Below are 18127 nucleotides of genomic sequence, written 5' to 3'. Positions count from 1 at the left end.
AAAAAAAAAAAAAAAAAAAAAAAAAAAAAAAAAAGGGGGCCGAGTGCGGTGGCTCATGCCTGTAATCCCAGCACTTTGGGAGGCCAAGGTGGGCGGATCACGAGGTCAAGAGATTGAGACCATCCTGGCCAACATGGTGAAACCCTGTCTCTACTAAAAAATACAAAAAGTTTAGCTGGGTGTAGTCCCAACTACTCGGGAGGCTGAGGCAGGAGAATTGCTGAACCCGGGAGGTGGAGGGTGCAGTGAGCCGAGGTTGCGTCATTGCACTCCAGTCTGGCGCCTGGTGCCAGAGCAAGACTCTGTCTCAGAAAAAAAAAAAAAGAAAGAAAAGGGAGAAGGAGAAGCACTCAGGACAAAAAAGATGATGAAAGGCAGAATAAGGAAAGAACATAGTTGGAGGTGACTAAGGAAATGCTTCCTAGCAAAGTGAAGTTTATGACAGCCATGTTCACAGTGGCATTATTCACAACAGCTACAAGGTGGAAGCAACCTAAGTGTGATGGCTAACTGTATATGCCAGCTGGACTGGGCCTGAGTGCCCAGACACTTGGTCAAGCATGATTCTGGGTGCATCTGTGAGGGTTTCTGGGTGAAACGAGCATTGAACTGACAGACTGAGTAAAGCAGACGGCCCTCCCCAGTGTGGGTGGGCATCATCCAATCTGCTGAAGGCCTGAGGACAAGAAAGAGGGTGACCCTCCTGCGGAGGTAGAGAGAACTCCTGCCTGACGGCCTGTAGAGCAAAACCACACCATGGCTCTCCTGGGCCTCTGGCTTGCTGACTGCAGATCTCACTGATCTCCATAATCCTGTGAACCAATTCCTTAAAATAAATCTTTCTATAGATTTACAAAGTACCCTATAGGTTTTGTTTCTCTAGAGAACCCCGACCGATATATGTACATTAACTGATGAATAAACAAAATGTAATACATCCATACAATGTAATATTAATCAGTTTTGTTTTTTTTTTAAGAGATGGGGTCCTTCCCTCTGGTTCAGGCTGACATGCAGTGGCATGATCATAGCTCACCACACCGTGAATTCCTAGGCACCAGGGATCCTCCCACCCAGCCTCCTGAATAACTAGGACTACAGGCATATCACCACACCCAGCTGGTTTTTAATTTTTGTAGAGACAGGATCTCAATAAATTGCCCAGCTCTCCAACTTCTGGCCTCAAGCAGTCCTCCTGCCTCAGTCTCCTGAGTTGCTGGGATTATAGGTGTGAGCCACCATGCTCAGCCTTATTCAGCTTTAAAAAGAAATTCTGATACACGCTACAATATGGATGAACCTTGAAGACATTATGCTAAGTGAAATATGAGGGTCATAAAAGGACAAATGCTGTATGCCGGCCGGGTGCAGGGGCTCACGCCTGTAATCCCAGCACTTTGGTAGGCCGAGAAGGGCATATCACAAGGTCAAAAGTTCGAGACCAGCCAGGCCAATATGGTGAAACCCTGTCTCTACTAAAAATATAAAAAATTAGCCAGGTATGGTGGTATGCACCTGTAATCCCAGCTACTCAGGAGGCTGAGGCAGAAGAATTGCTTGAACCCGGGAGGCAGAGGTTGCAGTGGGCTGAGATCATGCCATTGCACTCCAGCCTGGACGACAGAGTGAGACTCTGTCTCAAAAAAAGCTTCTTTTTATGTGAAGTTCCTAGAGTAGTCAACTTCATAGGGACAGGCAACAGAATGCTGATTGCCAGGGGTTAGAGAAGGGGAATTGAGAATTAGTGTTTAATGGGTATACAGCTTCAGCTGGGGAAGATAAAGGAGTTCAGAGATGAATGGTAGTGCTGGTTGCATAACAGTGTGAATGTGCTTAATGTCACTCAACTATATACTTCAAAATGGTTCAGATGATAACATTATTATTATTATTATTTTTGAGATGGAGTCTCGCTCTGTCACCCAGGCTGAAGTGCAGTAGCGTGATCTTGGCTCACTGCAATTTCCGCCTCCTGGGTTCAAACAATTCTCTGCCTCAGCCTCCCAACTAGCTGGAATTACAGGTGCCCATCACCATGCCTGGCTAATTTTTATATTTTTAGTAGAGACAGCGTTTCACCATCTTGGCCAGGCTGGTCTAGAACTCTATACCTTGTGATCCACCCACGATGGCCTCCCAAAGTACTGAGATTACAGGCGTGAGCCACTGTGCCAGGCGATAAACATTATTCTATGTATTTTACCACAATAAAAAAATATATATATACTTTTTTTTTCAAGTTTATTTGTAGGGTTTGGTTTTTTTTTTTTTTTTTTTTTTTTTTGAGACGGAGTTTCGCTCTTGTTACCCAGGCTGGAGTGCAATGGCGCGATCTCAGCTCACCGCAACCTCCGCCTCCTGGGTTCAAGCAATTCTCCTGCCTCAGCCTCCTGAGTAGCTGGGATTACAGGCACACACCACCATGCCCAGCTAATTTTTTGTAGCTTTAGTAGAGACGGGGTTTCACCATGTTGACCAGGATGGTCTCGATCTCTTGACCTTGTGATCCACCCGCCTCGGCCTCCCAAAGTGCTGGGATTACAGGCTTGAGCCACCGCGCCCGGCGTAGGGTTTGGTTTTAACGAGCAGCCTTTCAATTTATTAAAAGAGAAGGAGACGCTGAGTTATCAAGTAGTCCAGACAACATTTTCACTATTTAGCACCTGTCCTCCCTGATTACAAACAGAAGTTTGCTGGGTAAGTGGAGAATCAGAGCTAGAGCCAGAGAAGGACCTGATTGGTGGATTTTTTTTTTTTTTTTTTTTTTTTGAGACAGGGTCTTGCTCTGTCACCCAGGCTGGAGTGCAGTGGCATGATCATAGCTCATCCTCCCTTGATCTGCTAGGCTCAAATAATCCTTCTGCCTCATCCTTCTGAAGTGCTGGGATTACAGGCGTGAGCCACCATGCTTTGCCAACTTCTTTGGTTTTTGTTTTGAGACAATGTCTCACTCTGTTGCCCAGGCTGGAGTGGAGAGGTGAGACCACAGCTCACTGCAGCCTCATCTCCTAGGCTCAAGCAATCCTCTTGCCTCAGCCTCCCAAGTAGTGGGGATTACAGGTGTGTGCCCCTATGCCTGGCTAATTTTTTTTATTTTTAGTAGAGGTGAGGTCTTGTTATGTTGCCCAGGCTGGTATTGAACTGCTGAGCTCAAGCAATCCTCCCATCTCAGCCTCCCAAAATGCTGGGATTGCAGGATCTTAACAGCTGGGTTCCTATAGCTCTGATGGCCAGATACCCTCTCCATTGTATGGACAACAGCAGAAGGGAGTTTGAAAAAGGTGTTGGAATGAATTAGTGAAAAGCGAAAAGCATTCTAAAGTGAATTACAAAGGTTCTACTGACGCCAACGATGCTCCGTCAGATGGAATGGTCATTTGCACTTGCTTTAGGTGCTCGGCAGTGCCCATGCTGCCCCTCCTTTTGTCTATACTCCTGGAAAGTAGTGAATTCCATTTTTCTTAAGGTTTAAGAGGCTCCTACTCTAGGTACAGAAGGAGCCCTGCAGGTGAAAATGAAGGTTGGTAAGTACCTCAACGTCCCGCTTCAGTTTCTCCAGGAAGTTCTTTTTACTCTCTTCTCCCACGTGCAGCTTCTGCCCTTCATTGAGGAAGTCATTGTCTTTGAATGTTGGCAAGTCCTTGGCCTAGGAGAGCAACAGCAGTTAGGCTGGATAAGGCTGATTCATTCACCCCAGGGACACCCAACTGTTCTGCTGGGAGCAACCATACAGAAAGGGGAAGGGTCCTCAGTGTAGACACTCAACCTGCTAAATGAACAGTGTAGGAGCCTCTAGTCTGAGGCTTTGGGCAGGCAAGGAGGGCAAATACATGGCAAATACTTGAAAGACGAGGACTGACTAAAGGATTCTTTCCTGTTGAGCCTGGACCAGCTCAGGGCTCAGGCAGCCACTCACTGACTTAGGCTGGACTACGAGATGGGAATGTCTGCCATCCCAGGACGACTATGAAGAACCTAGTGATGGCAGAGGTAAAAGACTAGAGACCAAGGTCTAGGCCTAGCACAAGGACAGGCAGGTGATCAGTGACACAGAGCATTTCATGTTAACAGATGGCACGTCTGGGAGCTGGGCTAGGGGCTGCGATGGGCGATGGACGGGATGGCTGACAGGAGCTGTTTCTGACTCCAAGCGACCCTTTCATTCATGCTCAGCACCAGCATACCTTTTCCTTGTCACTTGCTTCTCTGGCAACCGTAGAACCCTGAAAGAGTAAGAGCCATCAGGGGAAGTCCAGCTGAGGCAAAGTCGACTGCATGAGCAAACATGAGAGAGCCAGCAGGTGAACTCAGTAGGCTGGTTAGAGTCCTAGAGGGCCCAGGAGGCAACACCTTGTTCATCTGCTCTGTGTCAAGCCCACTTATAGAGCTCAATGTACAAGACACTTGTTAGGTGCTCGGCAAACAGGACTGCGCTGGAGAAGTTCAGTCCCTGCCCTTAACAGGGGAGACAGATATTCAGCAGTGGTTCCACAGTCATTAGCTCACTCACTACCACTGGGCTCAGCGTTACAGGGAGGAGACAGGACACTCTGAAAGCACATACCACAGGGGCTGGGCCTGGACAGGGGAGGGACAGTGGCCAGAGCCTACCTACTTCCTGGAAGTAGTATTTGGGCTGAGCTTAGAAGGGCAAGAAGGAAGCAATTAGGTGGGGGAAGGAGGAGGTGGAGAAAGGGAAGGGGACTGTTCCAGGCAGCAGATGTGAAATCCCGGGAGGAGGAGGAGCGCTGCAGGAACGCAGAGGAAACCAGTGCAGCTGCAGCACAGAGGGAAGGGATGGCGGTGTAAGGTGACAGAAGGCAGAAGCCAGGATCAAGAACAAGGGGCACCCTGATTCACAGCCACAAGTGTGTCCTCCCCAGTGTCCAGAGATGCATTTGTGCTGTCAGTCCATGGGGGCCTGATGGATGCCAAAGTGGTGTGTTAGCATGGCTTGTCCCCATTCTACTGCCCTCGCTGTGCACATTCCACAGACAGGAACATCAATTGTTGGAGAAATACGGCACATTTAGGGCTTAAATAATCTCTTGTTACTGTCACCTGGATCTCAAACAGCCTTTGGTCCACAAGCATATCCACTCCAGAGTTCCCTGTCTGTGCTAATTACATTACCAGCTTTCCCAATTACATGGAAGTTGGCGTAGTGGCCGCTCTGGGCCTGAGAGAGAGGGGAGGCACAGCTCCAGCAAACACAGAGCCCTTTACCTTGAGGTCATACTTGCGATGCACAGTGAGCCGATGGCTGAACACGTTCCTGGTAACCACCATGTAGGTTTCCACACCATCCACAGTCAGGCGGTACATGCCCAGGAACTGTGGCAAAAGAGTGTTGCCATGACACTCCACTATAAACTAGGATGGAAAGAAAGAAGAGAAAGAAGACTAAGCAACAGGCAGGTGCCAGCGACGGACAGGGCTCTCCCCAGACTAAAATGCTCCCTGGCTCCCTGGGATTCTAACCTCTAGACCAGTCATTCTCCAGTTGGGTCCTATGAAGTAATAGGGGTTTCTCAGGCTTAAAACAGGCAACAGCCGCCTCCATCCTCCTGCTGGCATGGCAGAGGGAGAGGTGGTCTGAGCAGGTGGCTCAGAGCCCCTGGGGGTTCATGTTATTAGAATCTTACCTAAGATTTTGTTTAAAATAGGATTTTACCACAGGAAAATCCCTGATCCAACACCTTGCATCTCCTCTGCCAGCCTGATATGGGAAAGTCACAGGGAAGAGAAAGGGTGCAGAGGCAGGTCAGGGATCCAGCCATCTGGGAGAAGAGAACAGCTCCATACCCAAACTCTTATCCATGCCATGCCCTGGGGTTTCTACCATAACTCCCAAAAGACCAGAAATTCCCTTCAGCCCTTCTCAGGTGCCCCAGAAATGAAGACCCAAGCAGGCTAAGGACAGACACACAGATGGTGCCACGGGGCTCCCTGCCTTCCTCATGGACAGGTTCCAGATGAGTGGAGATGGGACGGGAAGAGAAACAAGCCTGCTGAGGCAATGGGGCCTCTTTCAGAAGAAACAGGGCAGATGCCAGGGCGTGAACACTTTCCAGCTGAGCCTCGTCACTGATGTGCCTTCACCGCTCCTGTTTTTTTTTTTTTTAAAGTAGGCATTTCAGCTCACAGAAATGTGGCTGCAGGAGAGTCCTGCTGCTTGGTGATCAGGAAGCAGCTGCCATTACCAAAGAGGACTAACCCCTCCCTAAGAAGCTCCCCTGGGGCTCCCTTCTCCCTCTTCCAACCTATCCTCTGCAGCCCAGGCTTGGGACTCACCATACCTGGTGGTATTTCTTTAAGATGTTGTGCATCTCTGCCACGTCCTCACTGGACACAGTCTTGATGACAAAGCGCCGGTCGTAGGTGGTGAGGAAACGCGTGCCACACCGGCCCTGGCTGTCACTGTTGATGGGGGCGCTGCGCGTCACCGAATTCTGATAATCGAGACAAAAGCAGGCTGGGCTTGGCAGGGGAACAGGATTCTGACTTTCACTGAGTCTTCCCTCAGAGGCTGGACTGCTTGAAAGCCAACAACACTGAGATAGAGGGACTCCCAGATGGGAGCTTACCACCCCTTTTCTCACAGCGTTTTCACATCCCTCCCCAAGTCTTCCTTCAAAGTGACAAGAATTGTTCCTTACCACCCGCCCTTCATCCCAGTCTAGGATGGGAAGAGAAATGACTGTAAAAGTCTCCATCCTGATCCCAGAGAGCTACCCTACCAACTAAAATCCTGCCTCTGATGGAGGAGGCTGAGTCTAATCTGGACCCTCACATGCACTATGACCTTGGGTGAGCCATTTCACTTCTCTACCCTGCATTTCCTCATTGGGAACACAAAGAGGCGGACTGAGCTGAATCTCCCAGTGTCTTGGGGGTGGCAAAGATGAAGCTTGGGAAATACTGTTTTCAGGAGGTCTAACGCAAAGAAGCAATGCGCGGTCGTCTCTTGTCCCTGTATCTACCCTAATGCTGAAAAACCTTTCCCAATGCAGGAAGCTGGTCTTCATCTCTGAGCCTGACACCTTTCCCCTCACCTCAACCTCCTGCTTGTCTATGCAGGGCTGGGAGGCAGTTCTGGGGAGCTTTCCTGGCTATATCCCTGCTCCTCCTCAAGGCCCTACTCCCAATAGGATCAGAGAGCAGTAGAAGCCTCAAGAGGGAGGGTGGGGAAAGGCGTGAGTCAACCAAAGGGACATGTTCACCAAGCAAACACCAAGGGACCTTTGGGAGGCAAGGCTGAGGGGAGAGCCCAGGTGTCCCTGTTCCCAAAAAAACATATATGAGGATCATGTCACAGAAATGCCTCCTCTCCAAGCCCTTTCCCCATCTCTTAATGAGGATCCTGTTATTATTATTACTATTTGTGTAAAGATAGGGTCTCACTCTGTCACTCAAGCTGGAGTACAGTGGTGCAATCTCAGCTCACTACAGCTCTACCTCCTGGGCTCAAGTCATCCTCCCACCTCAGTCTACCAAGTAGCTGGGACTACAGGTGTGCACCACCAAGCCTGGCTGATTTTTGTAGTTTTTGCAGAGATGGGGTTTTGTCATGTTGCTCAGATTGGTCTAGAACTCCTGGGCTCAAGTAATACTACTGCCTCAGCCTCCCAAAATGCTAGAATTATAGGTGTGAGCCACCACACCTAGCCTTTTTTTAAATTTTCTTTTTTTGAGACAGTGTCTCACTGTCACCAGGCGCCAGGCTGGAGCGCAGTGGCGCGATCTCGGCTCACTGCAACCTCCGCCTCCCGGGTTCAAGCAATTCTCCTGCCTCAGCCTCCTGAGTAGCTGGGACTACAGGCATGCGCCACCATGCCCAGCTAATTTTTGTACTTTTAGTAGAGATGGGGTTTCACCATGCTGGACTGGATGGTCTCGACCTCTTGACCTCGTGATCCACCCACCTCGGCTTCCCAAAGTGCTGGGATTATAGGTGTGGGCCACCACACCCAGCCTTTTTTTTTTCCTCTTAAGGATGGTGTTTTGCTGTCACCCAAAGTGGAGTGCAGTGGTGCAATCATAGCCCACTGCAGCCTTTAACTCCTGGACACAAGGGATCCTCCTGCCTCAGCCTCCTGAGTAGCTGGGACTACAGGCATGCACCACCATGCCCGGCTGATTAGGATCCTACTCCTTACTTTCTCCTAATGCCTCCTCGCAAAACCCTGGGGGAGGAGTAGGGGAAACTAAAGTCAGAGGTGGCAAGCAGCTCTGGGAGTTCCTCAGCAAAGGTGCTAAAGTAGCACCCCTTGAAACAGGGCGTTCCCATTGCAGAAATGTTGAGTAGACTCTGTGACCGGGTGCCTCTTCCTCCCAGCCCGGCCTTTCTACCAGTAAGACTTAGAAGCTGCAAGCCTAGTTGGGAGGTAGAGGCAGCATCCCCTGACTCTCTCAGTGGCTGGCAGTCCCATACCAGAGGGTCCCCTCCCTGAGCAACATCCTCCCGGCCCTCATTTCAGTCATGACCACAGGCATGCATCCACAAGGCTATTAGGGGCAAAATGCAGACACTGAGAGGATGTAATTAGACAGCCCAGGAGACAGTCCTAGTGAGGGTTCCCCTCACTAGGAATCCCTCACCAAGGAACAATGGAAGGAAGATGTAAGAGCAACTTGGTTGCAACAGTGGCAAGAAGCTTCCAGAAATCCTCCAGCCCCAGTCATGATTAAGTTCAGGGTTCAATCCTAACAAGGGGCTGAAGGAACGTCCTAGTACCTCTTAGGTTGGGTATTCCTGGGCATTCAAGCCCCAGGAATCTCCCCCTCCTCTCATGGCCCCGCACCCTCCTCATCAGGATACTTTCTTTGCATGCAAGCCCTTCAGAAGGGAGGAGAGAGGGGAGAAGACTCTAACCCAAGGCCCATTCTGCTGCTGTGAACTACTCTGTGAAGGGGGTGGGGTGGCAAGAACTACAGTGCTAGCAAAGATTTGAGCATCCATTCTAGGTTTCACTGTGCTATGGGGCAAAGAGTTTTCCCCACAGACAAACGAAAGTCAGCTATGTTTCAGGTCGGGCACGGTGGCTCACAGCTGTAATCCCAGCACTTTGGGAAGCCAAGGTGGGCGGATCACAAGGACAGGAGTTCGAGACCAGCCTGGCCAACATATTGAAACTCTGTCTCTATTAAAAAAAATACAAAAAATTAACTGGGCAGGGTGGCAGACACCTATAATCCCAGCACTTTGGGAGGCTGAGGCAGGAGAATCACTTGAACCTGGGAGGCGGAGATTGCAGTGAGCTGAGATTGTGCCATTGCACTCCAGCCTGGGCAACAAGAGTGAAACTGTCTAAAAAGAAAAAAAGAAAAGAAAAGAAAATCAGCTAGATTTCCTACAGCTATAAAGGTGAAGTGGAAAATTCGTCCACCTTCACCACAAGGCTGTCTGCCAGGGAAGAGGATCCAAGGAGACATGCTAAGCGGAGAAGCGGCAGAAACCATGAACTATGAGTCACTCTAATGTCCGTGACACTGGGATTGATTCCTCCCAAGAGGCCAATGGCCTCTATGATGCTGTCACTCACTGGCATGCAAACTCCCCTCCCACCACCAGGCCAGGGCACAAGTTTAGGAGGTGACACTCATACCTGGCAAGAGGTTATACTACCCTTAAAGTCTTCCTTTTCTAATCTATTTTATCTGCTTTAAGAGGCCTCATTTCTTGCTGACAACAATTCTTTCTCTCTCTTTTTTTTTTTCCTTTGAGATGGAGTCTCACTCTGTCATCCAGGCTGGAGTGCAGTGGCACAATCACTGCAACCTCCACCTCCTGGATTCAAGCGATTCTCCTGCCTCAGCCTCCCAAGTAGCTATAGGCGCGTGCCACCATGCCCAGATAAATTTTTGGATTTTTAATAGAAATAGGGTTTCACTGTTAGCCAGGATGGTCTCAATCTGCTGACCTCATGATCAATCCACCTCAGCTCACCAAAGTGCTGAGATTACAGGCATGAGTCGCTGCATTGGGCTTTTTTTTATTTTTTTGAGACTGAGTTTTACTCTTGTCATCTAGGCTGGAGTGCAATGGCGCAATCTCAGCTCACTACAACCTCTGCCTCCCAGGTTCAAGCAATTCTCCTGCTTCAGCCTCCCAAGTAGCTGGGATTACACGCGCATATCACCATGCCTGGCTAATTTTGTATTTTTACTAGAGACAGGGTTTCACCATGTTGGCCAAGCTGGTCTCGAACTCCTGACCTCAGATGATCCACCCATCTTGGCCTCCCAAGGTGCTGGGATTACAGGCGTGAGCTACCACGCCCAACCCAATTCTTTCTCTTTGAAGTCAAACTACAGAGGAAAAGGGTTCTTCGGCTTAGACTGGAAATGTCAGACTAAAATGAAAGTGCTTCTGCAGCCCCCCTCTCTCCTGCTGCTCTCCCTCCCAAGGAGAGAAACCTGAGCCTGTTTGGCATCCTCAGAAGCACTTCTAAGGCCCTTGCCCTCCAAGGGGACCCCAGTGCTAGGGGAGAGACTGCCTGGGCTGGAGCAAGGCATGACAAGAAGACACAGCACAAGAATAGCAAAAACATTTTTATTCTCTACTTGTCCTGTGGCTTCCTGACCCCATTCCATTCCCTAACCCTCCGATATTGCCAAGAAACTCCATACCTGGTAATCCTGATCATCAATCCCAAACCTCTCCCGAAGGTTTCGGAACACCATGGGGCAATACTCCTTAAACTTAAATCGGCTGGGCAGGTTCTCCCTAGGGATAAGCAGAGACATGTCTTTGTGAACTGCCCCTTGCTGATCTTAATTATTTTTATTATTATCTGTAATAGAAACAGAGTCTTGCTATGTTGCCCAGGCTGATCTCAAACTCCTGAGTTCAAGCAATCCTCCCACCTCAGCCTCCCAAAGTGCTGGGATTACAGGCATGAGCCACCACACCCGGCCTCATCTATATTCTGACTTCAGAACTCCTCAGAGTGCATCCACAGATCGCCTGGATCTGAACAGCCTGCCATACTTAACACGTAGGTTTCTAGGCTCTTAGGAATTCTGAAGTTGAGTCTAGAAACAAATACTCCAAGGCTGGGCGTGGTGGCTCACGCCTGTAATCCCAGCACTTTGGGAGGCCGAGGCAGGTGGATCACGAGGTCAGGAGTTCAAGACCAGGCTGGCCACCATGTTGAAACCTTGTTTCTATTAAGAAAGAAAAGAAAAGAAAAGAATAGAAAAGAGAAGAGAAGAGAAGAGAAGAGAAGAGAAGAGAAGAGAAGAGAAGAGAAGAAGAGAAGAGAAGAGAAAGAAAAGAAACACTCCAGGTGATTCTGAGCATGTGAAAGGTTAAAAACTTTACATCTTGTATTCACCTTGTGAAAATTAATCCAGTGGTATACTTGTGATTTGTGCACTTCTATGTGTATGTTGCCCTTCAATAAAACATACATTAAAGAAAAAAACTCTTGCCCGCTGGGCCATGAACCTGAGTACAGGCTCCACCTCACAAGTGTGGTGCTCACTCAGTGGGAAGTGCATGTGAACATCTGCTATGCGGTGAAATCAGCCTGAATGCTATAGGGAAAAACCTCTCTCATCAGAGGGCCCCTCTCCTCTGGCCATATTCCTGTGGAAGCATCCTGAAAATGATCACACACAGGAACCCCACCCTGGGCTTCCACTGAGAAGTAAGAAAAGAGCGCCTGATTAAAGAGGTCCTCAGTCAATTCAGTGGGAACACAAAGTCCTGTCTGCTGGCACCAATCTCCACCCTCCCACTCCTTAGTCAATACAGACTCCCAGGAGGAGAATCACCTTGAAATGATGACTCCTACCAATCCGCCATCTTTACAACAGCTATCCTGCCTAGGAAGCCCCTTTCAGAAATATGTCCTCTGACTACTCCAGGATGACAGGCTTTAAGGAAATCAAAAGGAATGTCTTGGAAAGGAAGTGGCCTATCTGCCTTAACTACCTCATCTTCTAGTAAACAGCACCAGAATCTAATAAACAGCATATATAGTGCTGGTGCAGTGGCTCCCACCTGTAATCCTAGCATTTTTGGGAGGTCAAGGCTGGTGGGTCACCTGAGGTGAGGAGTTCAAGACCAGCCTGGCCAACATGGTGAAACCCCATCTCTACTAAAAGTACAAAAAATTAGCTGGGCGTGGTGGCGGATGCCTGTAATCCCAGCTACTCTGGAGCCTAAGGCAGGAGAATCACTTGAACCTGGGAGGCAGAGGCTGCAGTGAGCCGAGATTGCACCACTGCACTCCAACCTGGGCACCAAGAGTGAAACTTTGTCTCAAAAAAAAAAAAAAAATGTACATACACAGTTGTTGGAAGGACAAAAGGAATAAGGATAAAAGAAAATAAGAGATTGGGTTCTCTGCTTTAGGCCAAGATATCAAGGAGGTAGAACCTCACCAGAGGCCATGGACCCTGAAATGGGGAGTGGTGCAATGCCCACTTCCAGAGCCCTGACCTCCAGGTCAGAACAATCTTCTTTCTGGCCTCTGAGTTGAGGGCTGCCTCTCTCTCCTTAGGTGGCCACTTACCAGGTGGCAGCTATGGAGACAGACAGCTTCTAAAACAAGATGGTGTTCCTTACAATGGCAGACGGAGGTCACTAAGGGATGTTCTCAAGTCAATCTTCTCTCTGGACTAACAGTCTGGGAATGGTTGGGTGATATAACCCAGCTAGTGAAGTGGTAGGGACTGTGGGACAATGAAGAATAGAACCAGGATTCACATGCAGAAAGCAGAAAGTGTGAGCAGCAAACAGTCCCGGGGTGGTCCACAGAGTGGAAATTCAGGCCCCAAAGGGCTTAGAGCAGGCCCAAAACTCTGCCAGGTGAGGCAGCCACTAGAATGTTTCCAACAATGTCAGAGACAACCTTCAGACACTAGTGCTAATCCAAGAAGTCACAACAGACAAAAAATGGGAAGTGCTACTCTGGGTAGTGCTCTCGAGCCCCTAGCCTGTTGCTCATACACCAGCCAGCCAGAAAAGAACCTGGTGGTATCCCAAGCCAAGAACATGCCTGGCAGCCTCCTGCCTCAGACTAAGATCAAGATGGGGCCACTGCTACAGCCTCACACTGGATGCCTCAGCTCCTGAGCAGCTGACTTCCACCTGAGCTAGCTCTAGATGAATCACCCTGGGCCCAGTCATGTGCCCCACGGTCCACCGGAGGTAGGCTGATAAAGGAGTGAGATGCCAATACTAGGATGAGAGGCACATAACGAAGGCATTTTCCCAGCCATTATGTCCGCTCTGAGATCCAGGGGGTGCCTTGGCTCCCGCTATGCATAAGGTTTCAGAAGCTTCTGACCTGAGGGTAAGAACTGCCCACAAAACCTGAGTTCACTCAGCAGACAACTTACTTATTGAAGAGATGATTGTCCACCTTGATCTTGCTGTAGGCTTTGAAGTCATCTGGCATTAGCATGACAGGAACAGGGACATTGCTCAGCTCATTGATCTGAAAAGCAAGGAGGAAGTAAGGCTCTCAGCCAGGAGGCCACCTGCCTCAGAGACACTAAGCTACAATGTAAATGGCACCATCTCCCTAAAAGCACATCCAAGTTTCCCTTTCTGTCTTTTTTTGTTTGTTTGTTTGTTTTTTTGAGACAGGGTCTCATTCTGTCACCCAGGCTGAAGTGTAGTGGCACAATCATGGCTCACTCCAGCCTTGACCTCCTGGACTCAAGCAATCAACCCACCCAGCCCCACAAGTAGCTGAGACTACAAGTGGGCACCACCACATCCCGCTAATTTTTTTGTATTGTGTAGAGACAAGGTCTCACTGTCCTGAGCTCAAGCAATCCTCCTGCCTGGGCCTCCCAAAGTATTGGATTACTTGGGAGGTAATCCAAGCCCCAAGCCCCAGGTAACACCCAGCCCCTCCCTGTCTTTATTTCTGTTCTTCTCTTCAAATAAGTTCCCAACCTTGCCCTATTTACCTACAGAAATTCTTCACCCGGTAAGGGCCAGCTCAAAAGGCACTTCCTCCCTGAAGTTTCCCAAGATTCTCTAGACCATAAACACCCATTCCCATCTTGGAATTCCTGAAGATTTGTTTGTATCTGTCTTCTGGCCATCTCTCTCATATTGTAATTAACACTTATAACCTTGCCCTTGCCTGCTATAGTTAAGCTAGGCAATAGCGTATTTTATTTATACACACACACACACACACAGACACACACACACACACACAATTTTGAGACAGTTTCACTCTTGTTACCCAGGCTGGAGTGCAATGGCGCAATCTCAGCTCACTTGCAATCTCCACCTCCCAGGTTCAAGTGATTCTCCTGCCTCAGCCTCCTGAGTAGCTGGGATTACAGACATGCACCACCATGCCTGGCTAATTTTTTTTTTGTATTTTTAGTAGAGATGGGGTTTCACCATGTTGGTCAGGCAGGTCTCGAACTCCTGACCTCATGTGACCCACCCACCTTGGCCTCCCAAAATGCTGGGAATACAGGCATTGAGTCACCATGCCCAGCCTTAATTATATTTCTAAGCGAAGATCCTACTAATCTTTAGTGCTTGGTACCATTACTAGCATATATGGCAGGTACTTGATAAATATTTGTCAAATGCAATAATAAATGATCAGTAGGTAAATGTATCCCAACCTAAGTGGGTATTAAGGCCTTTGAACATCTTCATAAAAATTGTGGGTCATTCAAGAAATTAGCTCAAGACAGAAAAAAAACTGGATGGGTTTATATGGATATGTAACTCATAACCCCAAGGTAAATTTAAAGTGAGCAGAAGTAGATGTCTGGTCACTGTCCCACTCTGACCCTCCTGATAAAAACAGGGCCAGGCCTGCTACAGTGGCTCATGCCTATAATTCCAGTACTTTGGAAGGCTGAGGCAGCGGGAACACTTGAGGCAAAGAATTCTAGACCAGCCTGGGCAACACAGCAAGACTCTATCTCTTAAAAAAAAAAAAAAAAAAAAAGCCGGGGGCGGTGGCTCAAGCCTGTAATCCCAGCACTTTGGGAGGCCGAGGCGGGTGGATCACGAGGTCAAGAGATCGAGACCATCCTGGTCAACATGGTGAAACCCCGTCTCTACTAAAAATACAAAAAATTAGCTGGGCATGGTGGTGCATGCCTGTAATCCCAGCTACTCAGGAGGCTGAGGCAGGAGAATTGCCTGAACCCAGGAGGCGGAGGTTGCGGTGAGCCGAGATCCCCCCATTCCACCCCAGCCGGGGTAACATGGGTGAAACCCCGTCCTAAAAAAAAAAAAAAAAAATGAGAGTCCGAGGCAGGAGGATCAGCTGAGGTCAGCAGTTCAAGACCAGCCTGGCCAACATGGTGAAACTCTGTCTCTACTAAAAAATACACAAAAAATGTGCAGGGCATGATGGAAGGCACCTGTAATCCCAGCTACTCAGGAGACTGAGGCAGGAGAATTACATGAGCCCAGGAGGCAGAGGGTACAGTGGGCTGAGATTGAGCCACTGCACTCCAGCCTGGGCGACAAGAGACTCTGTCTCAAAATAAATAAATAAATAAATTGGCCAGGCATTGTGGTGTACACCTGTTGTCCTAGTTACTCATGAGGCTGAGGTAGGAGGATTGCTTGAGCCTATGAGTTTGAGGTTGCAGTGAGCTGACTGCACCACTGCACTGCACTCTAGCCTGGGCAAGAGTGAGACCTTGTCTCAAAAAATAAATTAAATAAAGCAGGGCCAGTTCCTGATGTCAAGTCCTGCCATACACTAAACTGGGGAAGATGGGACAGGATGCCTTGCCTCTACTGACAACAAACCTTCTCACTGTCTTTTGTCCCTTCAGGGAGCTGGTTCCTGGACAGGGAGTTGGCTTTCTATTGGTGCAGAGATGAGGGCAGATCCTGCCCTTCCCTACCTCAAGTTTAGCCAATTAGTGGTCTAATTAACCACAGATGTCCTCTCTCATCACAGCAGAGTATTTGACATTTGACCCTCAACCCCGTTGCCACTAATGCATTCAGGATTTAGAGAGGAAAACTTAGTTCTGACTTAATGGATTGGGGGGAGGGGGCACAGCCTTGTGTCTCCCAGACACTTTCCTTGCAAATCCTATTATCTCAATGAGGCCCCAGGTGGCAGTGAGGGGCTAACCTTGAGTCATTTATGCTCCTCTAGGAGCATAAATGGGGGAAATGGCATTTAATTTGATGCCCCTTTTATGTTGCAAACCTTTTTTATTTAGAAATGTCAGAGAATGGAGGACGTTCAAGTTAATGTAGTAACTGGGCTGGGGAATCATACCTTCTCAGAGTTGGTAAAAACCCAATTTATTCACAGGGAAATGAAGGAAGCCACAGGAATGCATGTGCTTGGAAAGCGACGTGGGGGGGCAGTTTATGGTTGGCAGTGGAGCAGACTCAGTAAACTGCTGGCAAAAACTGACTGGCACAGACATAAGAGTGTATTCTGTATGATTCCATTTATATGTAAAATTCTACAACAGACATCTATAATGAGAGAAATGAGTTGCCTAGCCCGGAGGCAAGGGGTGCTGAGTGTAAAGGGACATGAGGAATGTGATTCCAGAGTGACAGAAATATTTTATATGTTGTTTGGGGTGATGGTTACATGAGCATATACATTAGCTGAAATTTATAAAATTGTATACTTAAAATATGCACATTATACATAAATTATTCCTCAATAAAGTTGATTTTTAAATTCTAAGCATCTAGCTCTGTGATACCCTTCATTGGATAAATCCTCCCAATAGCCAAAAAACCCCAAAAGACCCATGCCAGTTCCCATTCCAGGGAGTGCTCACAAGAGAATGTGATTGTCAAATCTGTGCCTACAGAGGAAACCATTCCACCTCCTTGTTTTTCTGCCAACAGAAACAATTCATGGTGGCTGTCCCATTTCCTTTTTCCTGGCATACCAAGCCTGGCTCTGAGACTTAAAGGGAAAACAGAGACAAAGAGTTCAGGGCTCTTCCACAGTTCTGCCTTTTCTGGCTCATAGCTCCATGATAGAAAGAACATGCCATTGCCTCAAAGAGTAAGGTTGTAGAGCAAAACATTAAAGTATCTGCTACAAATTGATTCTGGGTTCGTCTAAAATCCAAACTTGATGCCAAGGCCGGGGCTTGATACTAGGGGAACTAGAAAAGACTAAAACACTGGCTTGAGAGGGATCAATTGCTCCTTAGCCAAGATGAGTTATTCTAACAGGAACTATTCAGGAATGTTCTATTCATTAATTTATTCTCATTTCATCTCTATTCGTTTTTAAAAATTTATTATTTAATTAGGTTCAATTCAGGTATAATTCATCTCTATTCTTGATTATACACCCCAATAGCAGGAAATTTTCTTTTCCTTTTTTTTCTTCCAGGACAGTCTCACTCTGCTGCCCAGGCTTGAGTGCAGTGGTACGATCTTGCCTCACTGCAACCTCTGCCTCAAGGGCTCAAGCGATCATCCTGCCTCAGCCTCCCAAGTAGCTGAGATTACAAGCAGGCGCCACCACGCCTGGCTAACTTTTGTATTTTTAGTAGATACAGGGTCTCACAATGTTAACCAGACTGGTCTCAAACTCCTGACCTCAAGTAATTTGCCAGCCTTGGCTTCCCAAAGTGCTGGGATTACAGGTGTGAGCCATGGTACCCAGTCTAAGAAATTTTTAACTCAGCTAACATTGGTGAATAATCCATCTCTCAAGCAGGGGAGACTCACCCCTTATTTCTACTAGGCTACATGTAGATGATTCACTGTAGGGATTAGCCACATTATTATTAATATTTTAGTTTTGCAAAATTTTATATCCCAGAGAGTTCTATTCCATTTCAGTTCAACAGTTCCTATCGAAATATCTACTATGTGCTTCATTCTGTTAGGTAAGTGTATGGGAGGAGAACACAAGGCAATAAAGCGTTGTACACGTAAAACAATCAGGAGGCTTATAATCTCATCAGGGAGATGAGAAAAAGCCCTGACACAATACAACTCAAAGTCAAAGCAGTATACAATTAAGTGAGAATCCAGGGATACAGACAAGAACAGCAGAGGCTCTGAGAAGGATGAAGTTAGCATGGCCAGAGGGTCAGGCTCCCAACCCTCATACATCAGGCCAGAAACAAGGCACCTAATGCCTCTCCTGGTATTGCACCAAGAGCAGTTGAC

At 48.0% G+C, this 18127-nt stretch overlaps 1 protein-coding gene across 2 annotated transcripts in view; it reads right to left on the bottom strand.

Annotated features, from left to right (window-relative positions):
- The window catches only part of PIP4K2B (phosphatidylinositol-5-phosphate 4-kinase type 2 beta), a 35414-nt gene that overhangs the window by 8566 nt on the left and 8721 nt on the right, over nucleotides 1-18127 (bottom strand). For both annotated transcript variants that reach the window (XM_032279262.1, XM_032279263.1), the window contains 6 exons: nucleotides 13354-13451; nucleotides 10633-10729; nucleotides 6300-6452; nucleotides 5227-5373; nucleotides 4185-4223; nucleotides 3533-3646 (listed from right to left, as the gene is read on the bottom strand). In XM_032279262.1, coding sequence (XP_032135153.1) covers nucleotides 3533-3646; nucleotides 4185-4223; nucleotides 5227-5373; nucleotides 6300-6452; nucleotides 10633-10729; nucleotides 13354-13451 — 648 coding nt within the window. The remainder of the gene's footprint in view (nucleotides 1-3532; nucleotides 3647-4184; nucleotides 4224-5226; nucleotides 5374-6299; nucleotides 6453-10632; nucleotides 10730-13353; nucleotides 13452-18127) is intronic.

The sequence above is a fragment of the Sapajus apella genome, unplaced genomic scaffold (genome assembly GCF_009761245.1).
Source record: "Sapajus apella isolate SASKATOON/1434 unplaced genomic scaffold, GSC_monkey_1.0 scaffold12, whole genome shotgun sequence".
Lineage (NCBI taxonomy): Eukaryota > Metazoa > Chordata > Mammalia > Primates > Cebidae > Sapajus > Sapajus apella.
The sequence above is the reverse complement of the archived record's forward strand: the minus strand, read 5'-3'. Positions and strand labels throughout refer to the sequence as shown.